Source organism: Nelusetta ayraudi, unplaced genomic scaffold (genome assembly GCF_046127955.1).
Source record: "Nelusetta ayraudi isolate G7.1 ecotype Tasmania unplaced genomic scaffold, CSIRO-AGI_Nayr_v1 ptg000007l, whole genome shotgun sequence".
NCBI classification, from domain to species: domain Eukaryota; kingdom Metazoa; phylum Chordata; class Actinopteri; order Tetraodontiformes; family Monacanthidae; genus Nelusetta; species Nelusetta ayraudi.
In genome coordinates this window covers 6,239,965-6,259,349 of record NW_027466057.1, presented here as the reverse complement: position 1 = coordinate 6,259,349, position 19,385 = coordinate 6,239,965, and the positions used below count along the sequence as shown (strand labels likewise).

At 46.1% G+C, this 19,385-nt stretch overlaps 1 protein-coding gene across 2 annotated transcripts in view; it reads left to right on the top strand.

Annotated features, from left to right (window-relative positions):
* Positions 1-510: 510 nt before the first annotated feature.
* eml5 (EMAP like 5) overlaps positions 511-19,385 on the top strand; it is a 35,021-nt gene continuing 16,146 nt past the window's right edge. The window contains exons 1-13 of one of the 2 annotated variants that reach the window (XM_076018194.1): positions 511-1,065; positions 6,960-7,119; positions 9,423-9,521; positions 9,819-9,887; positions 13,194-13,379; positions 13,916-14,051; positions 14,640-14,841; positions 15,264-15,401; positions 15,506-15,762; positions 15,873-16,085; positions 16,164-16,331; positions 16,987-17,093; positions 19,222-19,340. In XM_076018194.1, the coding sequence (XP_075874309.1) occupies positions 869-1,065; positions 6,960-7,119; positions 9,423-9,521; positions 9,819-9,887; positions 13,194-13,379; positions 13,916-14,051; positions 14,640-14,841; positions 15,264-15,401; positions 15,506-15,762; positions 15,873-16,085; positions 16,164-16,331; positions 16,987-17,093; positions 19,222-19,340 (2,051 nt within the window). In that variant the 5' untranslated portion in view covers positions 511-868. The remainder of the gene's footprint in view (positions 1,066-6,959; positions 7,120-9,422; positions 9,522-9,818; positions 9,888-13,193; positions 13,380-13,915; positions 14,052-14,639; positions 14,842-15,263; positions 15,402-15,505; positions 15,763-15,872; positions 16,086-16,163; positions 16,332-16,986; positions 17,094-19,221; positions 19,341-19,385) is intronic. The other variant, XM_076018193.1, reaches the window with a different exon arrangement.

The window sequence follows — 19,385 nt, the reverse complement described above, 5'->3', positions numbered from 1 at the left end:
CTGTCGTCATTTCCTCGAAGTGATAGTTAATTTAATAAAATCATGGATAAGCTCTCAGAATCTTAGTTGTATGTTTTATTGGATATGAACACTGCTCTGTGTAATATTGTTTGCTGTGAAATATTTTGTTGCATAACCAGTTTAAATGTCATCGATTTTTCGTTGTACAGTAAATTACATAAAATTTTGTTGCACAATTTCAAATTAGATATTTCAATATTGCAGTAACTTTGACTTTACAAGGTTTACATTCACGATGGGTGACATTTACAGGCAGAGTTTGAAGTTGTACTATTTAACTATGTAACGACTTAACAGAATTAAGCCTAGCAAAAAAACAAAAAACCGGGTGCTTAACAAAATTTAACACCCAAAAATATACATGTGACTTTTTTTTTTAATTTCTTTTTTTTCCTCTGAAGACGTATCGAGGAAGTGATTGGATAATAGCGAGGTCCGTCATGTGGTGGGCGGGGCGAATGGAATAACTGGTGCAGCTCGTGCAGCTCCATCTTTGCGGGATTTGACAGGAGCTTTGACCTACGTCGGACCGCGAGCCCAGACAGAGCCGAGGAGGAAGCAGCACGGCGTTCTCACAATGGAAACAGCGACTTAAGAACCCCGTTTTCGAAGACGGTGACTAAGAGGCTCGACCTTAGCAGGTGGCGACGTACTGTATAACTCAAGAGTGAGCATTCCCCCTCAAAAATGCCCGGAAATCCTCAATTCAGCGCTCGACCTGAACCGACGGAAATTCGGCTGAAGTAATGGTCGCGCAAATCCTTCGTATAAATCCTTCTTGGTGAATGACACATTATCGGAGAGACTACGTGACAGCGACAGAGAGAGGCACACGGAAAGCACGGACATGGCTGACAGAACTGCTCCCAATTGCCACCTGAGACTGGAGTGGGTGTACGGATACCGGGGACATCAGTGCCGCAACAACTTGTACTACACGGCCGCCAAGGAGATTGTCTATTTCGTCGCCGGCGTGGGAGTTGTGTACAACACCCGGGAGCACAAGCAGAAATTTTACCTGGGGCACAACGATGACATCATCAGGTAGGGGTCCACCTGAACTGAATAGTGAGTTAGTGAGTGAGTGAGTGAGTTACAGGACCCCGGACAGCGAACGCTTGGAGCGACACGGTCGCAGGGGTCGCTGTGGGTTCCTGGCGGTGTCACCTTGTTGCGCTGTAATATGAGAATTTCATAAGGTCCATAGGGACCTGGAGGCACACCTATGTTTTACAGCATCACCATGGGTTTGTTGGTTGGCTGGGTGGGTGCGTCTATGTGTCACTCCGGCACGGTGGCGGATTCCCAGGCGCTCTCCACCACCTCAACCCTTTCTCCTCCCCTCCAACACTACTGAAGACCACCCCTCCGTTAATCCACATTGTTCCACACATGTGTGTGGGGCCAGCTGGATGAATGCACGCGATTGAAATAATCAACGTCGACTCCAGTTAGGAGTGAAAAATACAGCAAATCCCAAATCATTTGACATGTAACCGCATGATACCTAATGGCTCGTTTTATTTTTTCAAAAGGGTTATTTTGAATTTTCCCCAGTGTCTGAAGGTTCTCTCATCCATTTTTTCTATTTCAATACATATAAATAAATAAATAAATAAATAAAAAATAGAAAAAAAATTCCCCCCAGCATACCTGTCCTTGAAGGCATCATTGGATACCAAAAAATACCTGGTTTTCAACTTCTCCTTTATTGAAACACATCAAGGTAACCAGTGTTACAATACACGTTCGGTGCCCTTCTGTTTCCCAGCATGCCGCACAGCATCGACCTGTGTCTGACACTCCGCCGCTTGTGTTTTTACACTGTGGGGTTGGCCCTGGAGTCTACTAGCATTATGCGTGCTGTCGCTGGTCAGCTGGGCTCCTGCTCCATTATTAATGGGACAATAGTGATACTAACCCTCTGCCGCCCCGCGGGCTGAGGCTTGAGTTCAAACGTTCAGATGAAAAAAAGCCTCCGACTTAAACTTAGTTAGTCGTTTTGGTGAGAAAAAAAAAACCACTGAAATGAGCAGTCAGTATTGCAAGGATGTTTGAGGGACATTGTCCGGATCACATCAGGCTCATAATCTGTCAGTGGGTGATGCTTGAAATGGCATGTAATATAGATATTTCAACATTCAGACAGAGTCATGCTGCCTTTTCAAACCTTGTTCAACTTGTGTTTAAATGTCTGCCTTGTCTGAGGCCGAGAAGGCAGGAGCAGCCCTCTGATTCACTGCTGAATAAGTGCTGGACCGCTCTCACGTTGCACTAACTCATGTGGAAAAGATGCAGCCCCCTCAGATAGCGCTTACGACTCCCCCGGTCTTTGTGTTTCCCTTTGTGGCTCATGTTTTCCTTCGCTGCTGTGCTGTTGGTGCTGCGTTTTGTTTGTGAGCCTCATATAAATTCATGTTTTTATTCCCTGCATTAATCTGACTCTTTTATCCCCTGCCCCGTTTCATCTCCCCCTTGCATTTGCCTTTAACTGATCTTTCAGCCTAATGTTCAAAGGGAAACCAGATTTTAGCTGTCAGCATTCACAGATAATGTTTTGTTTTTGTCCGACTGTTTACGCTGCTTTTCATCAAGGCCTATGATTTTAGTTTAATTGGAAACTCCATAAAAAAAATGAGCCTTTCATAAACCATGATCCCACTAGTGATATTTAAAAATGTCCGCAGAAATGTTGCTTGCTTCCTGTCATGTATAATCACCACTCTGTTTGAGCTCAGCTATTTGTTCCTGTCTCAAATCTAACCTAGTAGGACCTGAAAAATCCAGTTTGTCCACAAAGCTTAATCCATCTTTTTTCAGGCACACAGTAAAAGTAATGTATTTTCATGTTGATTGATGACGTCAATGTTTTTTTGACACTGAATTGGACATTGAATGCGGTTTGAATTATGATCCTACTATGTGCATTGTCACTCCCAGTTGGTTTTTATTTGAAAATAGCAGCAATGTTAAATGATTACAGGTTTAGTAGTGAATCACAGAAACAAATGAGTACATTTTACTAGCAAGGAGCTTTCTTTCTATAAAGGTTTCATTTTGGAAGAACAGAATGTTGCACCAGCGCTCCGTGAGCAGAGAAATAACTCTGCATATTAATGTAGTAGATAAAGTCAAACGTGAGAAACACGCAGCCATGTTCTGCAGCAGTGTAAGAATAATTTTGGTATCCATACTATTACATTTATTTCTATCTTGACCTGTATTACTGTTGCACAGAGCAAACAGAATTCCTTCAGGATACCAAATCGACATTTAGTAATACTATGATACTGGGTTGCTATGGCCAACACAAGGGATGGATGTGATTGATAAAACCTGACGTACAACTTATTTTCTGGGAACGGTTTGAATGTGACAATTCAATCGTCTCTCTTTGCTGCTGACTTTAGCCGCCTTCCCATTCAGTCTTTCTCCTAATTGCAAGATTAAGCAGATGACATTCGTTTTCTCAAGTAATTGAGGGAAAGTTTTTGCTGCATTTCAGCTGCATCGGCCAATTTTACAGCCAACCGTATCAGCTAATGGCTCAGCTGATTCCTTCCCATTCGTCCATCCAAAGGGAAAATCTCATTAAGCCCATGTCCTATCTGCTACACCAGCTCCATCAAGCAGTGTCTTCTTTCATCGTTATCTCTATTGTAGCCTTTTCCATGCAGGCGTGTGAAAGGACAGGGAGGTCCCCAGTCAGTGACATACGGCCAAATTTGACTATATGCAAGACTAGGGCTTAATATAAGTGTCAAACGTTATCAGGGACTGATTGAAGTCACTATTTTCAGGTTGCTTGTTGCCCTTGTTCCAATGGTAGGTGTTTTGAGGAAGAGTGAAAAAATAACATACATGGTGCTCCCCGTTCAGGGTGCCGGTGGGATGCCGAGGTGAGATCCCTTCATCACCCTGTGAGCTGCTGCCAGATCCCTCTGTAGAGGGAGAGCAGGTCTACAAAGAGCAAAGCTGTCTCCCTAAATCAGGATCCTTCAGAGCTCAGTTTAGTCACTTGGTTCAATGGCATGATTCAGCACTGCCTTCCTTACGTAAGTTGTGTTATAATTGACATGGAGGCGGCTGTGCATGCCATATTATCATTCTGTCATCGCAGTTTTCCTCTCACTTTTCTGAATACGGTCATTTGGAGTATGTTTGAGTTTGGAGAATCCATGTTTAATTGTGTCCGGTATTAACAAACATCTCAATTAAATGCAGTTAATTACCATTCTGAATTATTGTTTACTGGATGCTGGTGGGTAAATGCTTTTGAAGAATTAAATTATTGTTAATAATTAGAATCACTTGATAAACTGTATAAATCATACAAAACCTTGTCTAGATTTTTGCTTTCATTTTCTCTGGATTTCAACAAAATGTTTTCACTTTTATTTTTACTCCAAACATGATTAACTATCGTTTATGATTATTAAGAATTTTGTCTGATTCCTTCCATTAACTTAAACCCAATAGAAAAATAATCAAAAGCCAGAAAGATCTTGGTTTCTCTGATACCTCACTGATTTATTGATTTATTATCAGAACAAACCAGTATTCTGTATTCTATCTGACCCTCATCTTAACTTTGCGTCACTGCCATCAAAAACTCACTTTCCAGGCATGTCATTCACCTTGTATCGACACAAAAACTGGGAGTTTAATTGCTGCAGTCTCCAGCTAGTTTTTTACGACAGGACTTGGCAGATGGAAGGCAGCCGTGTCAAACAGCCGTAGCCTATTTCAAACACAGGAGCTGTGGTGGTGCACTGCAGGCTAAGTCATTAGTGATGGCATTTAGCGAGCTCTTCAGCTGCCAGAAATGTAAATGGAACAGCAAGCTCTGTTTGTTAACCAGTGTTTTCCAAACGGCAATGTAGACATTTTACAATATGAAACATCTTAATAACAGTCATGATAATGGGAACAAGTGAAGTGAAAGTCCGGTATTTCGGGCAAGCGCAGTCAACGTTTATTTGTCTCCGCAACCGTTTGATGTTTTCATTTTCTGCATTTGCTGTTTTCCACATAAACTAGACAGTTTAGCTCTGAACTACCTGCCTGGGCCAACGCTTTTCTCCCTTCTCTCTCCCTCCCTGCTGTGTCTGTCTGTATCTCAAAGTCTTCCAATCATTTCTCTCCCCCTGTTCCTCTGAGGGCTATTTATAGCCGCTTTGCTCTGATTATATAATTCATTGAAAGTAAGATGAGAATTTGTGCGAGGTTGGGTGGAGGTTCAACAAAGGAGCCGGGGGAGTCGCGGTTGATGGAAGGCAATGAGGAGAGGGGGAAGACCGAGATCGGGGGTCGCCGCATCAAAAAGCCCACGGTGCGCCGCCGAGGTTGCGCCAGACGAAAGCCGAAAGAGTGATTTCCGCACGGAGTCAAACCGAGGATAATATACGCTGAATAAAACTCAGACAGAGACAGAGGCCGAGAGAGCCGCTGTGTGTTCCTGCCTGTGACGGGCGGTGTTCTTTTCCACAAGGTCAACACTGTCAGGTCCGCAGAGCCTCCGCGGCCTGCTGTCCGAACGCAAGCCAGGATTAGACATTCTGGAGAGAATGGGCTGGCAAAATGCGCAGCCCTGGTTATAATGGCGGGGAGCACCCCCCCTTCGCAGCAGGAAATATATAGGCCAGGACGAGGCAAGGGGAAGAATTACCCAGTGAATCAGTCAGGCTTGCCTGGAACGTGACTGGCGGCTGGTGAAGGGATGGGTGCGGCGGTGGAGGAGAGGGGGAGAGGGAGGAGGTGGGGTGGAGGGAGGGAGTGACAGCTCTGTACAGGGGAGCAGGCTGTTGCTCAGCCACAGAGTGGGACTGTGGTGTAGGTGTAGGGAAGCTCACAGAAATATGCCTGGCGCTGTGAGGAACCTTGGAGAAAGCGAAGACGGAGAAAAAGCTCGGAATAGTTCAAGAAGTTAGTCCCACGCTGTAGCTGTTTGCAGATCTTTATTTTTTTTTCACCCAGACTGCAGTGGGAGCAGCATCATCTGATTAATTATCACAAAATGGAACGTGCACAACGTGTCTCTCAATGAATCAGTGTGTTCAGCCCTCCAACATACAATGTTCGGCTTCAGGATCCGGCTCAAACCGTTTTTTTGGGTGTGCAATGATAAGGTGGCCTCACAAAGAGTTGAACAATTGCCTGGCTGGTGTGTTGCCTGTAGCTGCGTCTCCATTACAGTTTATTTTCGCAAAATAAAAGCGATTTTTCTAAAATTTCGACAAAGTACAATTGCGATTTGCAGGTGTTTCCATCTAATGGTGTGAAGCGCACAGGCCGTAATTCTCTGTGAGAGCGTCAAAAGCTTTTCACGATATTTGAGTGTTTTTTGTTTTTTTTTTAAGTTTAGGTGTTTCCATTACCAGTTTTTCATTGCGATAATAAGGTTTTGCGCAATTCTAAGGTTAATGGAAACACAACCACTGACCTTGGAGAGGTCTTTTTACAACGTCACAAAGGACTCGTTTTGCAGAACTGCTTCTTTTGTCGCATTTTTGGCACGTAAGGGGAGTAAGCAAAAAAAAGAAAGAAAAAAAGAGTAATTTCTAATTTCCAAAGAGCTCCCTGACAGGCTTCCTAGGCTTTAGCATCCAACAATAAAAACATTGGTAAAGTGGCTGTTGCATAACAGGACCTTTAATGCACAATAGAAATGCACAGGTTCACTTATAGCTTCATATACTTGTGAAACAGCCCGGAGTCGTGCATTAGGCCAGGTTGCGCGTGTGCGTATTTGCGCATAAAAGGGTGAACTGAACCATGTCAATTCATCATGCTTCGCTCTCACACTCTTGTGCACGTTTTTTCCCGCTGGGAGGGCGAATCCCATCGCATGACGAAAACATGCATGGACAAGCCAGCGGTAACCAGATGTTTTCCCTTCTTCTCCCCTGTATGTCCGCTGTCTTCATTCCCCGGCACAGCCTAGCCCTGCATCCGGAGCGCGTGCTGGTGGCCACGGGGCAGGTGGGAAAGGAGCCTTACATCTGCGTATGGGACTCCTACACGGTGCAGACTGTGTCCATTCTCAAGGACGTGCACACGCACGGCATCGCCTGCCTGGCCTTCGACCTCGAGGGACAGGTACAGCACAACACACCACACGTGTATTGCACTTCACCTATCGCACTTTCTCCCACTGTGTCCGCTTTTTTTTTTACCCCTGAGTGCTTCTTTGGAATTCACCGTAATTCAATGCGGCGACATTAAAGGCTCCTCGCTCTGGCTTACTAATTATCGGTGCTGGAAATGTCACCAGAAAGCAGCATCAACACCAAACGTCACTCCCAAGCTGCAGGGTGGCTTCTGCAGCTCGCCTCCCGGTGTCGGGATTCTGAATGACACATCTGTGATTACTGTAGCAACATTAGCTCGACAGCTGCACCCAGGCATGCTCTATTTGGTAGATTTTACAGGGGGCTATGGCGTGCCGTGGTGCGCATCACAGCGTCTGACAGGACCTGGTTGTGTTACAGTGAGATAAAACCCTCAATTTGCACGCGCACGTGCAATGCCTGCTGACACAGAGACAGCAAGATCGTGCAAAATATCTCACAATACTTTCGCAACCAGCGGGATATTCAGATGGAAGCTTGTCTCACTCTGCAGGCTGTCGACCAGTTGATTTCCAACAATGGAGCCTGCTTCCAGTCTTGTTGAAGACAATTAAAATCACCATTGTGTCAAAGCGCCTTACAGTTCCCACTGGCCGGTTTCCAATGCGGGAGCTCTTTCTGCGCTCCACCCCTTGGTGGCTGGAGAGATGGTTGTTAAGATGTGAGGTGACAGTATTTCTAGGCAGCGGGGACTCCATCAGTTCTTCATTTAGTAGCTCTGTGCACCAACTATCTCTGCTCATCGTAGCTGGGAGTAAGTCAGAGCTGAAATGTGGAAAATCTGGATTCATTTCCTCAGCCATTATTAAACGCTGTCAAATCGCTGGCTGAAATTCAATGTATTTCTCAGTGATCAAAGCAGCAGATTAGTTTTTGCGTTACTTTGAAACCATCTTGCTGGTAGCTTTTTGCACTGCATCAAGTTGTGGTTCAAGAGTTTGAACGTTTGATTTTCTCAATCGAATACACGACTGTCAATGAGGTTTCCGAGATGAAAACTGAAAAAAAGAGAAAAATACGTTCAAGAAAAAACAGATTGATTGAGACATTTGCAAATTATGTCTAAAATTCCAGAACCAGAAATATTAAAATCTATAGAATGTTTGTTGTCACAAACGTTCTAAAAGTTGTAACGATACATAGCAGCACTGCGTATGGGGATCAAAGTGGGCGACTAGTGGGTCGACTCGACCCCAAGTCGAACGTGGTTGCACCGGGTTTCGTCACAAGGGCCTCGATGCTCGTCGGTGAAAAGAGAAACGGACTTGTGTGATGCAAATTGAAACAACGCTGAGGCCTCGGGAGAGACTTGCAGCCCGACGCTGGATCAGAGAGCTAGAGCGAGCTTGCAGATCGGAGAAGGATTTCCACCAGACCTGCTGTCTTCTTCTCTTCTGCCCGAGCGCCGCCACTGCTGCCCACTCGCTCAGTCTGCTATAGGAGGCTCCTCCAGCGAAAAGCGGCTCGGCTGTGCTCAGTGGCGCTGCCAGGGGCCCGACAACTGTTCTGTTATGTGGCCGTGATTAGCATTTTTCATGTGGTCGCCTGCCATGCTTTAATGAAGCCAGTAGGTTTAATGTGTGTGTGTTTGTGCAATGATTAGTGCATCAAAGCAGTCTTTTTTCTTTTTTTAATCACACTTTATTTTATTTCCAGAACTGTAACACGACAATATATATATAAACACATCATTCAATAGTGGTCTGAGCAAGTAGAGAAGATTCAAATAAAGTCAAAAGTGAAGCGGAGAAAAAAAGTATCCTAGTATCTATTAGCGAGTATTTCTTATTGCTGGTTCATTCACTTTGGAACCTTCCAAGCCAGTATTTCCCCTCTGTATAATTTCACTTAGATCCTTTGGCAGGTCATTTATTAGGGGTTGCCATATGTCTGTCTGTAGAAGTGTTGTCGTTTCCTTTTAATTTGGCACTGAGTCTGTCCATAGGAAAAACTCTGAATATGTCTTTGCAGCACTGAGTTACAGTGGGAGGTTTCTCGCTGATCCAATGAAATATAGTTATATATTTCTGAGCCAAAAACAAGAGTTTATTGAGTCATTTTAATCTTTTCACAACCCAAACTCTATTCAAGGGTCGCAGCCCCAGTAGGAACTGTCCTGGATCTTCACAAATCTTGTGTTTAAAAATGACTGTCACTTCTTTAGATACACACGACCAGAACAACTTTGATATTTTTGGACAGTTCCAGAAGCAGAGTGTTTTTTTTTTTTTTTAATTTTGTGATGCTTTTTTTCTTTGTTCTCCCCTGCAGTGTTTGGTGTCTGTGGGTCTGGACTCCAAGAACACGATCTGCGTGTGGGACTGGAGGAGAGGCAAAGTCCTGGCAGCCGCACCCGGTCACACCGACAGGGTAAAAGACTCTCCTCCTCCTCCGCCGTCTCTGGAACGCGCGAGCTGGCTATTGACCACTTCAATTAGCTCCCCGACCGCGGATGGATCCCGAAGGGGCTATAAACAAGTTAGGCCCGATTGATCGAGAGCCATGTCCCCCGGGTTCCGTCTGCAGCGTGTGCACTTAATGAAGGGGAATTTTTAAAAAGATGAGATGCCAGCCAGCCGTCGTCGGCCAACTCAGCCCACACACATTATAAAGCAGCCAGCGCATGCTACAGAACGTCTTCCTGATGGTTGTTTTCTCTCCCTGCAGATATTTGACATATCGTGGGATCTGTACCAGCCCAACAAGCTTGTGAGCTGCGGTGTCAAACATATCAAGGTACAGCTCCTCCTCGCCCACTGCAAATGTAATAAAATACAGCCAGCTCTGGGAACTTCCTGCGTCTTATTATTTGCATAATATCTGAATACAGATTATGATTTCCTTTGGAGGTTTTGAATAATCCATCGGCTCCTTGGCCTCTCTGCCTCCTCTGCTTTATCGCCGTGACCAAATCAACGTCTTAAAATAGATATATGCAAATTCAGATTTATTCCACAGTTTATGGTTATTAGGCACATAAGTAGGACAGGCAATGACTCAGTCTCTTCCCTTCAAATTTCCACTCTGAGCTGTGAAGTAGGGAAAAACGGAAGCATGATTCTGCTCCTTTGCAGCTCCTCTCATTTGCCGTTTTGAAAGCCGTCGTCTTTCCAAACGGCAGCTGTGCGCTCTTCTCCCTTTCCCTGCTGTCTCCTTCTCCCGCTTCTTTTTTTTTTCCATGGGATATCTGCATTGGAATCTTTGACGCCAGGTGTCTAACGCTGGCCATCTATTGAGATAAGCGCCAGTAGTAGTCCTTGACAGACATGCGGCAACACCAAGAAGTTCCAAGCAGCAGAGTGAGCTTCCAAAACGCTCCCAAAAACGCACCGATAGGAAGCGTGCCCACTGGCAAGAGTCGACGGCGTGGCATTCTGTCCTGGGTTTCATGCGACCAGGGAGGTTTAGCCTACTGTACGCCTTCCCCTCAGCGGTTGTAACAGCTCACTCACGACTCCCGAATGTCAATCCAGCTTGACCTGCCTACTCTCATAGTAATTCCCGCTGCCTTGAGTCTCCGCCCACCGCCGTAGAAACCCCCCCCACCCTGCAGCTGCCACACCCAACCCCCCTCAGTGCCCACCGAGTCCTCCGGTCTTCCCCCTCCTCCGTCTCTGACTCCCCCCTCCCTACACTCCCTCCCCTCGCTGGTTCCCTGAGGCCAAGGCAATCCAGCAATTGTCCCACATAATTTTCCCGGCCAACCCTGCGGACCATGTGACATCTGCTCCCCGGCCCCGTGCACGCTCAGCGATTATGGGACTCAGAGCATCCAGGAGATTTAGTGGCGGTAATCCACTCACAAGCAGGCTGAGGGAAACGCGACCTCTGCGACAAGGACCGCTGCCACTGGCTGGGTTCTTGTCCTCACCCAGCTCCTCCCAGCTAATTATGGAGCAACTTGGATATTGATGAATGTGGCACACCCTCTTGGAGGCACAATCAATGCACTAATCATCTAACAGTGTCAGGAATAGTATGTGGTTACAACCTCAGTGGCCTGCTTTTGTTTCTGTAAAACTGAACCAGTCTTCTTGCGATTCCTTTAACTAGTTGCATCCTAAAAAAAAAAAAAAAGTATTTTCTTTTAAAAGCCTTCAACCAATGGAACCGTCTAGTAGCTTTAAAAAAAAAATGAAGTTATTCAAGGCAAACCTTCACTACAGAATATTTTGTTGCGGCAAAAAAAATCCCCTTTGTATGGTCCTGTTCATGGAGACCAGAGAGCAAACTCACCAACCTGATCACGCCGTTCCAAGGCCATGAATGAAACCCTCTGTGTTCAGCTTCGATTAAAAATGAACTTTATTCGCATTGAAAGAATTTTTCCTCTGCAGTCTCTGACATTGAGATTCCAGTCATCTCTGCGTTGAAATGAATTTTTAAAATGTGGTCCTCACCGATCTATCAGTGGTTGTTATCGTGTAATAACATCAAACGGCAACAGTCGATCTCACGCTCGTCCTTCGCAGTTTCTGTGTGAAGTGTGTCTTCACAACTCGCATTTGTGTGTGTTTGCTCGCCACCACGCTGCTGACGGATGACAGCAGCTGTGGGGAAAATTGCTTTGCCATCTCGTGCCGCAGCATTTAGGCCTTTGACACCATTCGGGGGGGGGGGGGGGGGGGGGAGTTAGTGTAGCCCGACGGGGGGATATTATGAGTGTGACAAAAGGGACGAGGGCTGATGTGGTGGCAGCAGCTCGCCGCTGATGGCCTTTTTTTTTTTTCGTGCATTCAAAGGGGTCTTCCCTGTGACGACATGCAAGCGACCGCCACTCGTGGGCCGAGAGAGGAAGCTTCAATAACGCTGGCAGCTCTCTGGAGGACCTCCCAGAAATTAAAAGCAATATCACTAATAAGCTCCTTGTTACAAACCTGGCGCGCCCTCATTTTCTGGCTCCGACCGCCATCGACCTTCCCTCCCTCCGCCGAGCTCCACCGCTCGTCTTTGCACCTCTCTCTTCTGCCGCTGCCCTCGCCATAAACCCCTCCAGCAATTCGTCTCCTCTCCGTAATGCAGCGGCAAAAGGATTAGCCGGCGCCCATGTCTCCCTGCCTTATCGGTTGTGGGCAGGGTCTACGCAGTCGTGCCGCATCCTTCCCACTTTCCCCCTGCAACAGGCTGGGCGGCAAAGCCTCCGCCGGCTCCCTTCCCTCACCCTCCCTCTCTCCCTTCCTTCCTTCTCCTGCGCTCCTCACACTTTGCAAACTTCACGCTCACTTGCGCATTCACCCTCCACCGTTCTTCACACGCCTCCGTCTTTCAATTGCTTCAAGCAAGACCCAGAGGGAAAATCTCGCAGGAGCCTCTCCTGGTTCCTGCCTTGAGATTGGCTCCACGTGCAGATGTGATGTCTGATAATCGATCTTCCCTGTCGGCGCACAGCGGCTTTATCAGTCGGGAGGATGGTTGTCGGTGAGGGCGTGACAGCCTGTCACTGTCGAGGAGCTTGTTTTCTCACTCTGTGTGTGTCACGCGCTATGTCGTGGTCACCACAATGACGATTTGTTTTCGTTTTAAAGACAAAGAAACCTGAGAACTCCAGGTTGCCGGCCATGCGCGTCTCCATTTTCAGTTTCTCAGCATTCGAGACGCCCTTGTCAAGCATCTTCCCTGTTCTGTCATCTTCCTACGCACAGAGTGTCTCTGTTTCGCTCTCTTCCCCTCAGTTTGATGGATTCAGCCCCCAGACGAGGCCGTGCCAGTGCATCCAGATGACCTTGTTCATAAATAATGAGTCTGCCTGCGTGCCTGCGTACATGTGTCTGCGTGCGTCTGTGCTCGCTGATCAGCTCCTCCCGTCACATGACGAGGAGGGGGGAGAAATTTGACTTTCCGCTCTCTCTCTCTCTCTCTCAAGGTCTCTCTCTCCCTCTCGCTTCCTGCGCCGTCGGCATACCACTAATGACTTGATCGATGTTGAGCCGTCGTATCCAAAAGTGCCACAATCGTTTGTTTGCTCTTTTCCGAACAGAATCACAAGAGGCATCACGAACCGTAATCGTGCTTTTTGTCCCTCTCCCTTGTTTTGGTTTGCAGTTCTGGAGCTTATGCGGCAACGCGCTCACACCCAAGCGCGGCGTTTTCGGCAAAACCGGCGACCTCCAGACCATCCTCTGCCTCGCCTGCGCCAAGGACGAGGTCACGTATTCAGGTGCCTTGAACGGCGACATCTACGTGTGGAAAGGGATCAACTTGATGAGGACGGTGCAAGGAGCTCATGGGGTGCGTTCATTTTTTTTTTTTGTTGAAGAGATTAGCGCGCTCCGTCGCAGAGGCCACATCCAAAATCTGGGCCTGGGTCACACACGCGCACACAACCAAATCACTCTGAAGCTATTTAATAAAACTGAGCCAGGATCGAAGTCATGTATTTTGGCTTCATTTGATTCCGCTCAGTGGTAAAGGATCAGCCTTTTGCTCCGCTGGATTAAATGATATCTATTGGATCAAAAGCTGGGTTAGGGGACAGGATGATGGGGGGAGGGGATTAGAACTGCAGTGCGGGTTCATTCCCGCTCTTTGTATTTCCAAATGTCTCGCTGAGAAGTGAACACTGCGCTTCTCATGTGGGCCTCGGTTTGAACGTTCAAAATGTTGGACGACGAATAAAACGCCAACCCCGTCATCTTGTTACGTTTTGTTTCGAGGTCACAGTGGCAGGTTTGTGAGCGAGACAGTTTTACACGTTGGCCAGGACTGGTTCCGTCGTTGCTCGTTTGTCGACTTGATCCCCACTGACAGTCTCTCATTTCCTCCAGTCAGGGATTTTCAGCATGAATGTATGCGAAGAGGGCTTCGCCACCGGGGGCCGAGATGGCTGCGTCCGGCTGTGGGATCTCAACTTCAAACCAATTACCGTCATTGATCTCAGGGAAACAGACCAGGGATATAAAGGTAATGTCAACCTGTCTCCCCCATTTCATTATGTGTGCCGGCACAGAAAGGTCGCAGGCTCGGCTTTGGTCTCTTGGGGCGATGAGACAAAGCAGCGGGCTGCTATAATTCTTTCTCACTAATGTTCTCACTCTTTTCTCCCCTGCTCTACTTTTTTCCATCTTTGGTATTCAAACCAATGGATCTAACAAGTAGCTAGAGGTGAAAATAGCCGAGGTGGGTAATGTGGGTGGAGTTGGTAACCTTGTCTGTTTGTAGCAGCTCCACATTGTTCTGCAGCTCCCTCCCATTGTTAGTAAGTCGAAGCGCCGTTGCAAATTGAGCTGTATACAGGTGTCATGTTTACATACAGTGCGTATACAGCATATGCCTCCTTCGTCCTCCTCTTGCTGTGTTACTGTGCAGATTGGCTTGACAACCAGTGCTGTCGTTGAACTCTCCCGTTCAAGTCTCTGTGCCGTAGGATGCCTGCAAATGGCTGTTTGCACCTCTACTATCCCCGTTGTTTCTAAGTGTGTTGGCAAATACCAGCCAGTTGTCATGCCAATTTATTTTAATGACATTCGTTGTCACTGTGTGTTCTTGAAGGGCTGTCCGTACGCAGCGTTTGCTGGAGGGGAGACCATATCCTGGTGGGCACGCAGGACAGCGAGATCTTCGAAGTGGTGGTCCACGACCGCAACAAACCCTTCCTCATCATGCAGGGTCACTGCGAGGGGGAACTATGGGCCCTGGCTGTCCACCCCACTAAGCCTCTTGCAATGACTGGCAGCGATGACCGTTCTGTCAGGTGACGCTTCTGCTGAGTTTCCTGGGAAAATAATGACTTGGAAATGGCAGCTTACGTAGTTTTCAAAGAAAGATTTCAAAGGGATTTTAAAGAATGCTAGTCATCCTTTGCCGATCATGGCATTTTCATGTCATAATATAATATTATTATAACAGTATTACAATACTGTTGACTAGGAACAAATTAAATGTTTTAATGATATAGTTGATCTGTTGACCCATTCATACCTGAAGCAGCCTTTTGGTGCCGTTTGCTTTCAGACAAGAATGTGACAGTCATTTGCTTTGGTTCTAAAGAACTTTTGTCATTCCGTTCTCTGGTTTACATGAAAACACTTTCTGGTCACTACAAATGTTATTAAACACCATTTAAATTTGTATTTTGCATCTGTTTTGGTCTGACCTGTGTCCCGGCGTCTAAAGGATATGGAGCCTCATCGATCACGCTCTGATTGCGCGCTGTAACATGGAGGAGCCCATCCGCTGTGCCGCTGTCAGCACCGATGGCATTCACCTGGCGCTGGGGATGAAAGACGGCTCCTTCACAGTCCTCAGAGTCAGGTTAGCGCACCGTTCAGAGGCTAAACTAAGACGTTGTTGGTGATTTCAAACGGCAGCAAACGCCCTGCTCATTAGCTCCTAATGCAAGCTCTTCTTCCCACCAGAGATATGACCGAGGTGGTCCACATCAAGGACAGGAAGGAGGCCATCCATGAGCTCAAGTACTCCCCCGACGGGGCCCATTTGGCCGTGGGCTCTAATGATAATTCCGTGGACATCTACGGCGTGGTGCAGAGGTACAAGAAAGTTGGCGAATGCATCGGCTCCAGCAGCTTCATCACACACATGGACTGGTCCATGGACAGCAAGTTCCTGCAGACCAATGACGGCAGTGGCCGGAGGCTCTTCTACCGGATGCCAAGTAAATCCATTTACCCAAGCAGACCAGATTACTGTGTTCTGCGTACAGCACCACATGTGTTTTGATTTGGTTTCTGAGCTGTTTTTTGCGACGCTCTGTTTTCTCTTGAGGTGGGAAGGAGGTGACCAACAGGGAGGAGCTAAAGCTGACGCAGTGGGCTTCATGGACATGCGTGCTGGGTCCTGAGGTGCATGGAATATGGCCCAAATACTCAGACATTAATGACATCAACTCTGTAGATGCCAACTTCAGTAATCAAGTATTAGTGACAGCGGATGACTATGGATTAGTCAAACTCCTGAGATATCCATGTGTTAAAAAAGGTAATTCAAATCACGGACTTCCATTTGTCATTTACCAACTCGAAACTGTGATAATAATACACTTTCTCTTTGCACTAGGTGCAAAATTTAAAAAGTATTTAGGTCACTCAGCCCACATAACAAATGCAAGATGGTCACATGACTACCAGTGGGTCATAACTATCGGTGGGGCCGATCACTCGGTGTTCCAGTGGAAGTTCATCCCCGAGAGAAAGTCTAAAGAGGCCGTTCACATCGCGCCGCAAGGTATGCTGATGCCACTGTTTCTAAAATTAGCCGTGGTGATGATGAAAAATGAAATGGTAAAATGTTGAACTGTCCCTTTAACTTAGCCGCTGTATCGGAAGAATGAGTCAGACATTGAAATTAATTAAAATTCTACTACATTCTACTTCTACTATACACTACACACACACAATATATATATGTCTCTGGTTTCACGAAGGTAACTTACTGTTAGCCAATGTACTCTGTCCATAATTAAGACAAATCCAGTCAATTTGACTGCAGCTTTGAAAGTATAATTGCATTGTCACTCCCAAGCTATATTTCTCCCCAGAGGGAGAGAGAGCACCGCTGTGCCCTCTAAAATGAAAGTACATACTAACTGCTTTGCCTTTTAATTCCCCTAATGGATCTTGGGCGAAGCCAGTTGTGCTTATTACCTCGCGCTGGCAACGCCTCGCTAAGCTGCATCAGCAGTTTTACACATTTGTCTTTGAGTGATGTCGTGCCCAATCAGCGCGGCTGTCTGACAGACAGGACATGTCACAATATTGTTACACAATCAACCCCCACTGCTGTTGTTGCGTTGCCCTTTTATGTGAATTAGCGATGCGAATGGGATGGAAGGATCCCCGTCATTGCAGAGGTGTGACGCGGACCTGTTTGTGCTTTGCAGAGACCTTGGCCGACTCCAACAGCGAGGAGTCAGACTCTGATCAGTCAGACGTGCCCGAGATGGACTCAGAAATTGAGCAGGAGACGCAGCTCACATACAGACGACAGGTTTGTGATCATAAGACGGAACACTTTTAAAAAGGTCTGCCATGGAAAAGGCAATGTTGTTTAGAGGTGAGGTTGCACACAAGGACAGGACCTGTCTGGGAGTTTTTATGAGCTGCAAAAAGCAATGAAAAATACGCATTGTTACATAATTGCACGAAATCACTGTAATTAGTATATAATGATAATCATTTCTTATTCATACATTCTTTTAAAATGCTGAGCTCTGACGACAAATATGGATACTAGGTCTCATTGGAATAATGCACATTTTTGCATGATAACAAAAGATGGGCAGTTTGTTTTATATAATCCGTATAACCCAGAAAAAATGTATTGCTTTCAGACGTCAGAGTATCAGGCATGGCCACTTCCTCCAAAAATGTTCCATTCAGAACACCGTGCAACATCACCATCATGCAGATTACATCCTCTGTGTCCTGTCAGATGAAGGCACAACATCTTATGGGTTGTCTGTGATGATCAGTTGTTTAGTTGTTGCAGCACAGTTTATAGTGTCCTGTGCATTGCACACGTTCACTCCCTTCAGATTGGAATCTCACCGCAAATCATCCAACTATTTTGTGTTGATTTTCAAAAATGTACATCAAATATGGTTTGGTTACTTTTAAAATAGTGTGCGAGATAAGCCAGGTGATTATACAATGTTTAACTGCCGCAGATCTCCAACAAACTGACTGAGGCACACGAGTAGATGCACCGGGAGACGGCATCCGCTCCGATGCACAGGGAACAATAATTAGTACGCTGTGGGATTTATGCAGACATCATTCATCACTAGGCTGTAGTGCAGAAACAAAGTGAGCTGTGAGCAGCGAGCGTTTAGCTGTGTCACCATCAGAGTTGGCAAAATATTCAGGTGACGTGCGGAGATTAGACTGGAGTCCTCCCATGCCAGCTGATAAACTCGACGAGACGCAGGTGTGGGGAAAGACAGGCGCTGCAGGGAAACACAAACACGCGCATTCACACACACAGGGAATGAGGGGAAGTAAGAAGACATGAGGTGGGGGCGAGGAAACCAACAAACATCACATATGTTAGAGACTTTTAAAATAATATAACATACTGTGGCAGCCGAGGGGAGCTGGATGCTCCCCTAGAGCCACAAAGGATCATGGGGGGAATGCAGCCTGTTGTTTAAATGCAAATGTGCTAGAGTGTGTTAGTGCGTTAATGAACTGTTCTGTGTAAGTTACCTGCCATGTTTCATTCGTTGCTGTTTAGAACCGTGAGCCAGTATGGCCTCTGATTGAGTTCGGCCCAGACCTGCGCCACATTGGGGCGGGTTCTAATTTCAGCAGTTTGAATAAACGGTGCTGCCTGCTCGACGCACCAAAGACGAAATCCAGTGCTTGACTTGTTTCCTTGGCGAATCGCCACAATATGTTTAACTAGGAAAATGTAATTGAACTACTAGGCCACTGTAGAAACTAGAGTTTACAGTTTGATCAGTGGCACCATTAATGCAATACTTCAGGGCTGTCCTAACCTAGAAAAATAAATCTAGCTTTAATAATAGCCACCGGATCAACTGAAATGCAGAATGTCTGAAACTGCCTCTCGTGCACTTGCACTTCGCTTGAAGCTGGCGTAGGTGATTTACGGATAAAAGTGACATGATTGTTTGTCCCCGAAGACTAAAAAAAAAAACAAAAAAAAAAATCTATATTTCTCCAATATTCTATAAGAATAGAAGCCCTTTAAAGTGAGCTGGATTTGAATCACCTATCTGTGTTGATTATCAAAGCGATTCTAGCGTTTTGTTTTTTTTTTTGTGCCAATGTTGTCGTCATAGTTATGAAACAGACTTTCCAATCCACTTGAGTTCGAATGGAATTCAAAGCACAAATTTGTCTTTGTCTTTATAATTATAGTCTTTTGTGTGGATAACCCTGAACACATCGGATGAATTTCTCTTGGGTGACTCTGTGTCGTCAGAAAATAATTGGCTTGTGGTCCAAGGACTATATTTCTCAAACTGCCAGAACTCGTATGTGGAGGTTTAGAAAAGACCTCCTCCGCATCCTGTCCATGGTCCCTTTATGCATCATAATAAATGTTATAAAATGTAGAATTTACTTATGTATTTATTTTAAATCAAACGCAGGTCTATAAAGAAGACTTGCCTCAGCTCAAAGAGCAGTGCAAGGAAAAGTATCGTGCAACGGCCATGAAGAAGAGCGAGAGAGCACCGGGTAGCGGCTTGAGGCTGCACTTCATTCATGGGTAGGACAACAGTAAAGCACAATAAAATCCTAACCTCTGTCCTTG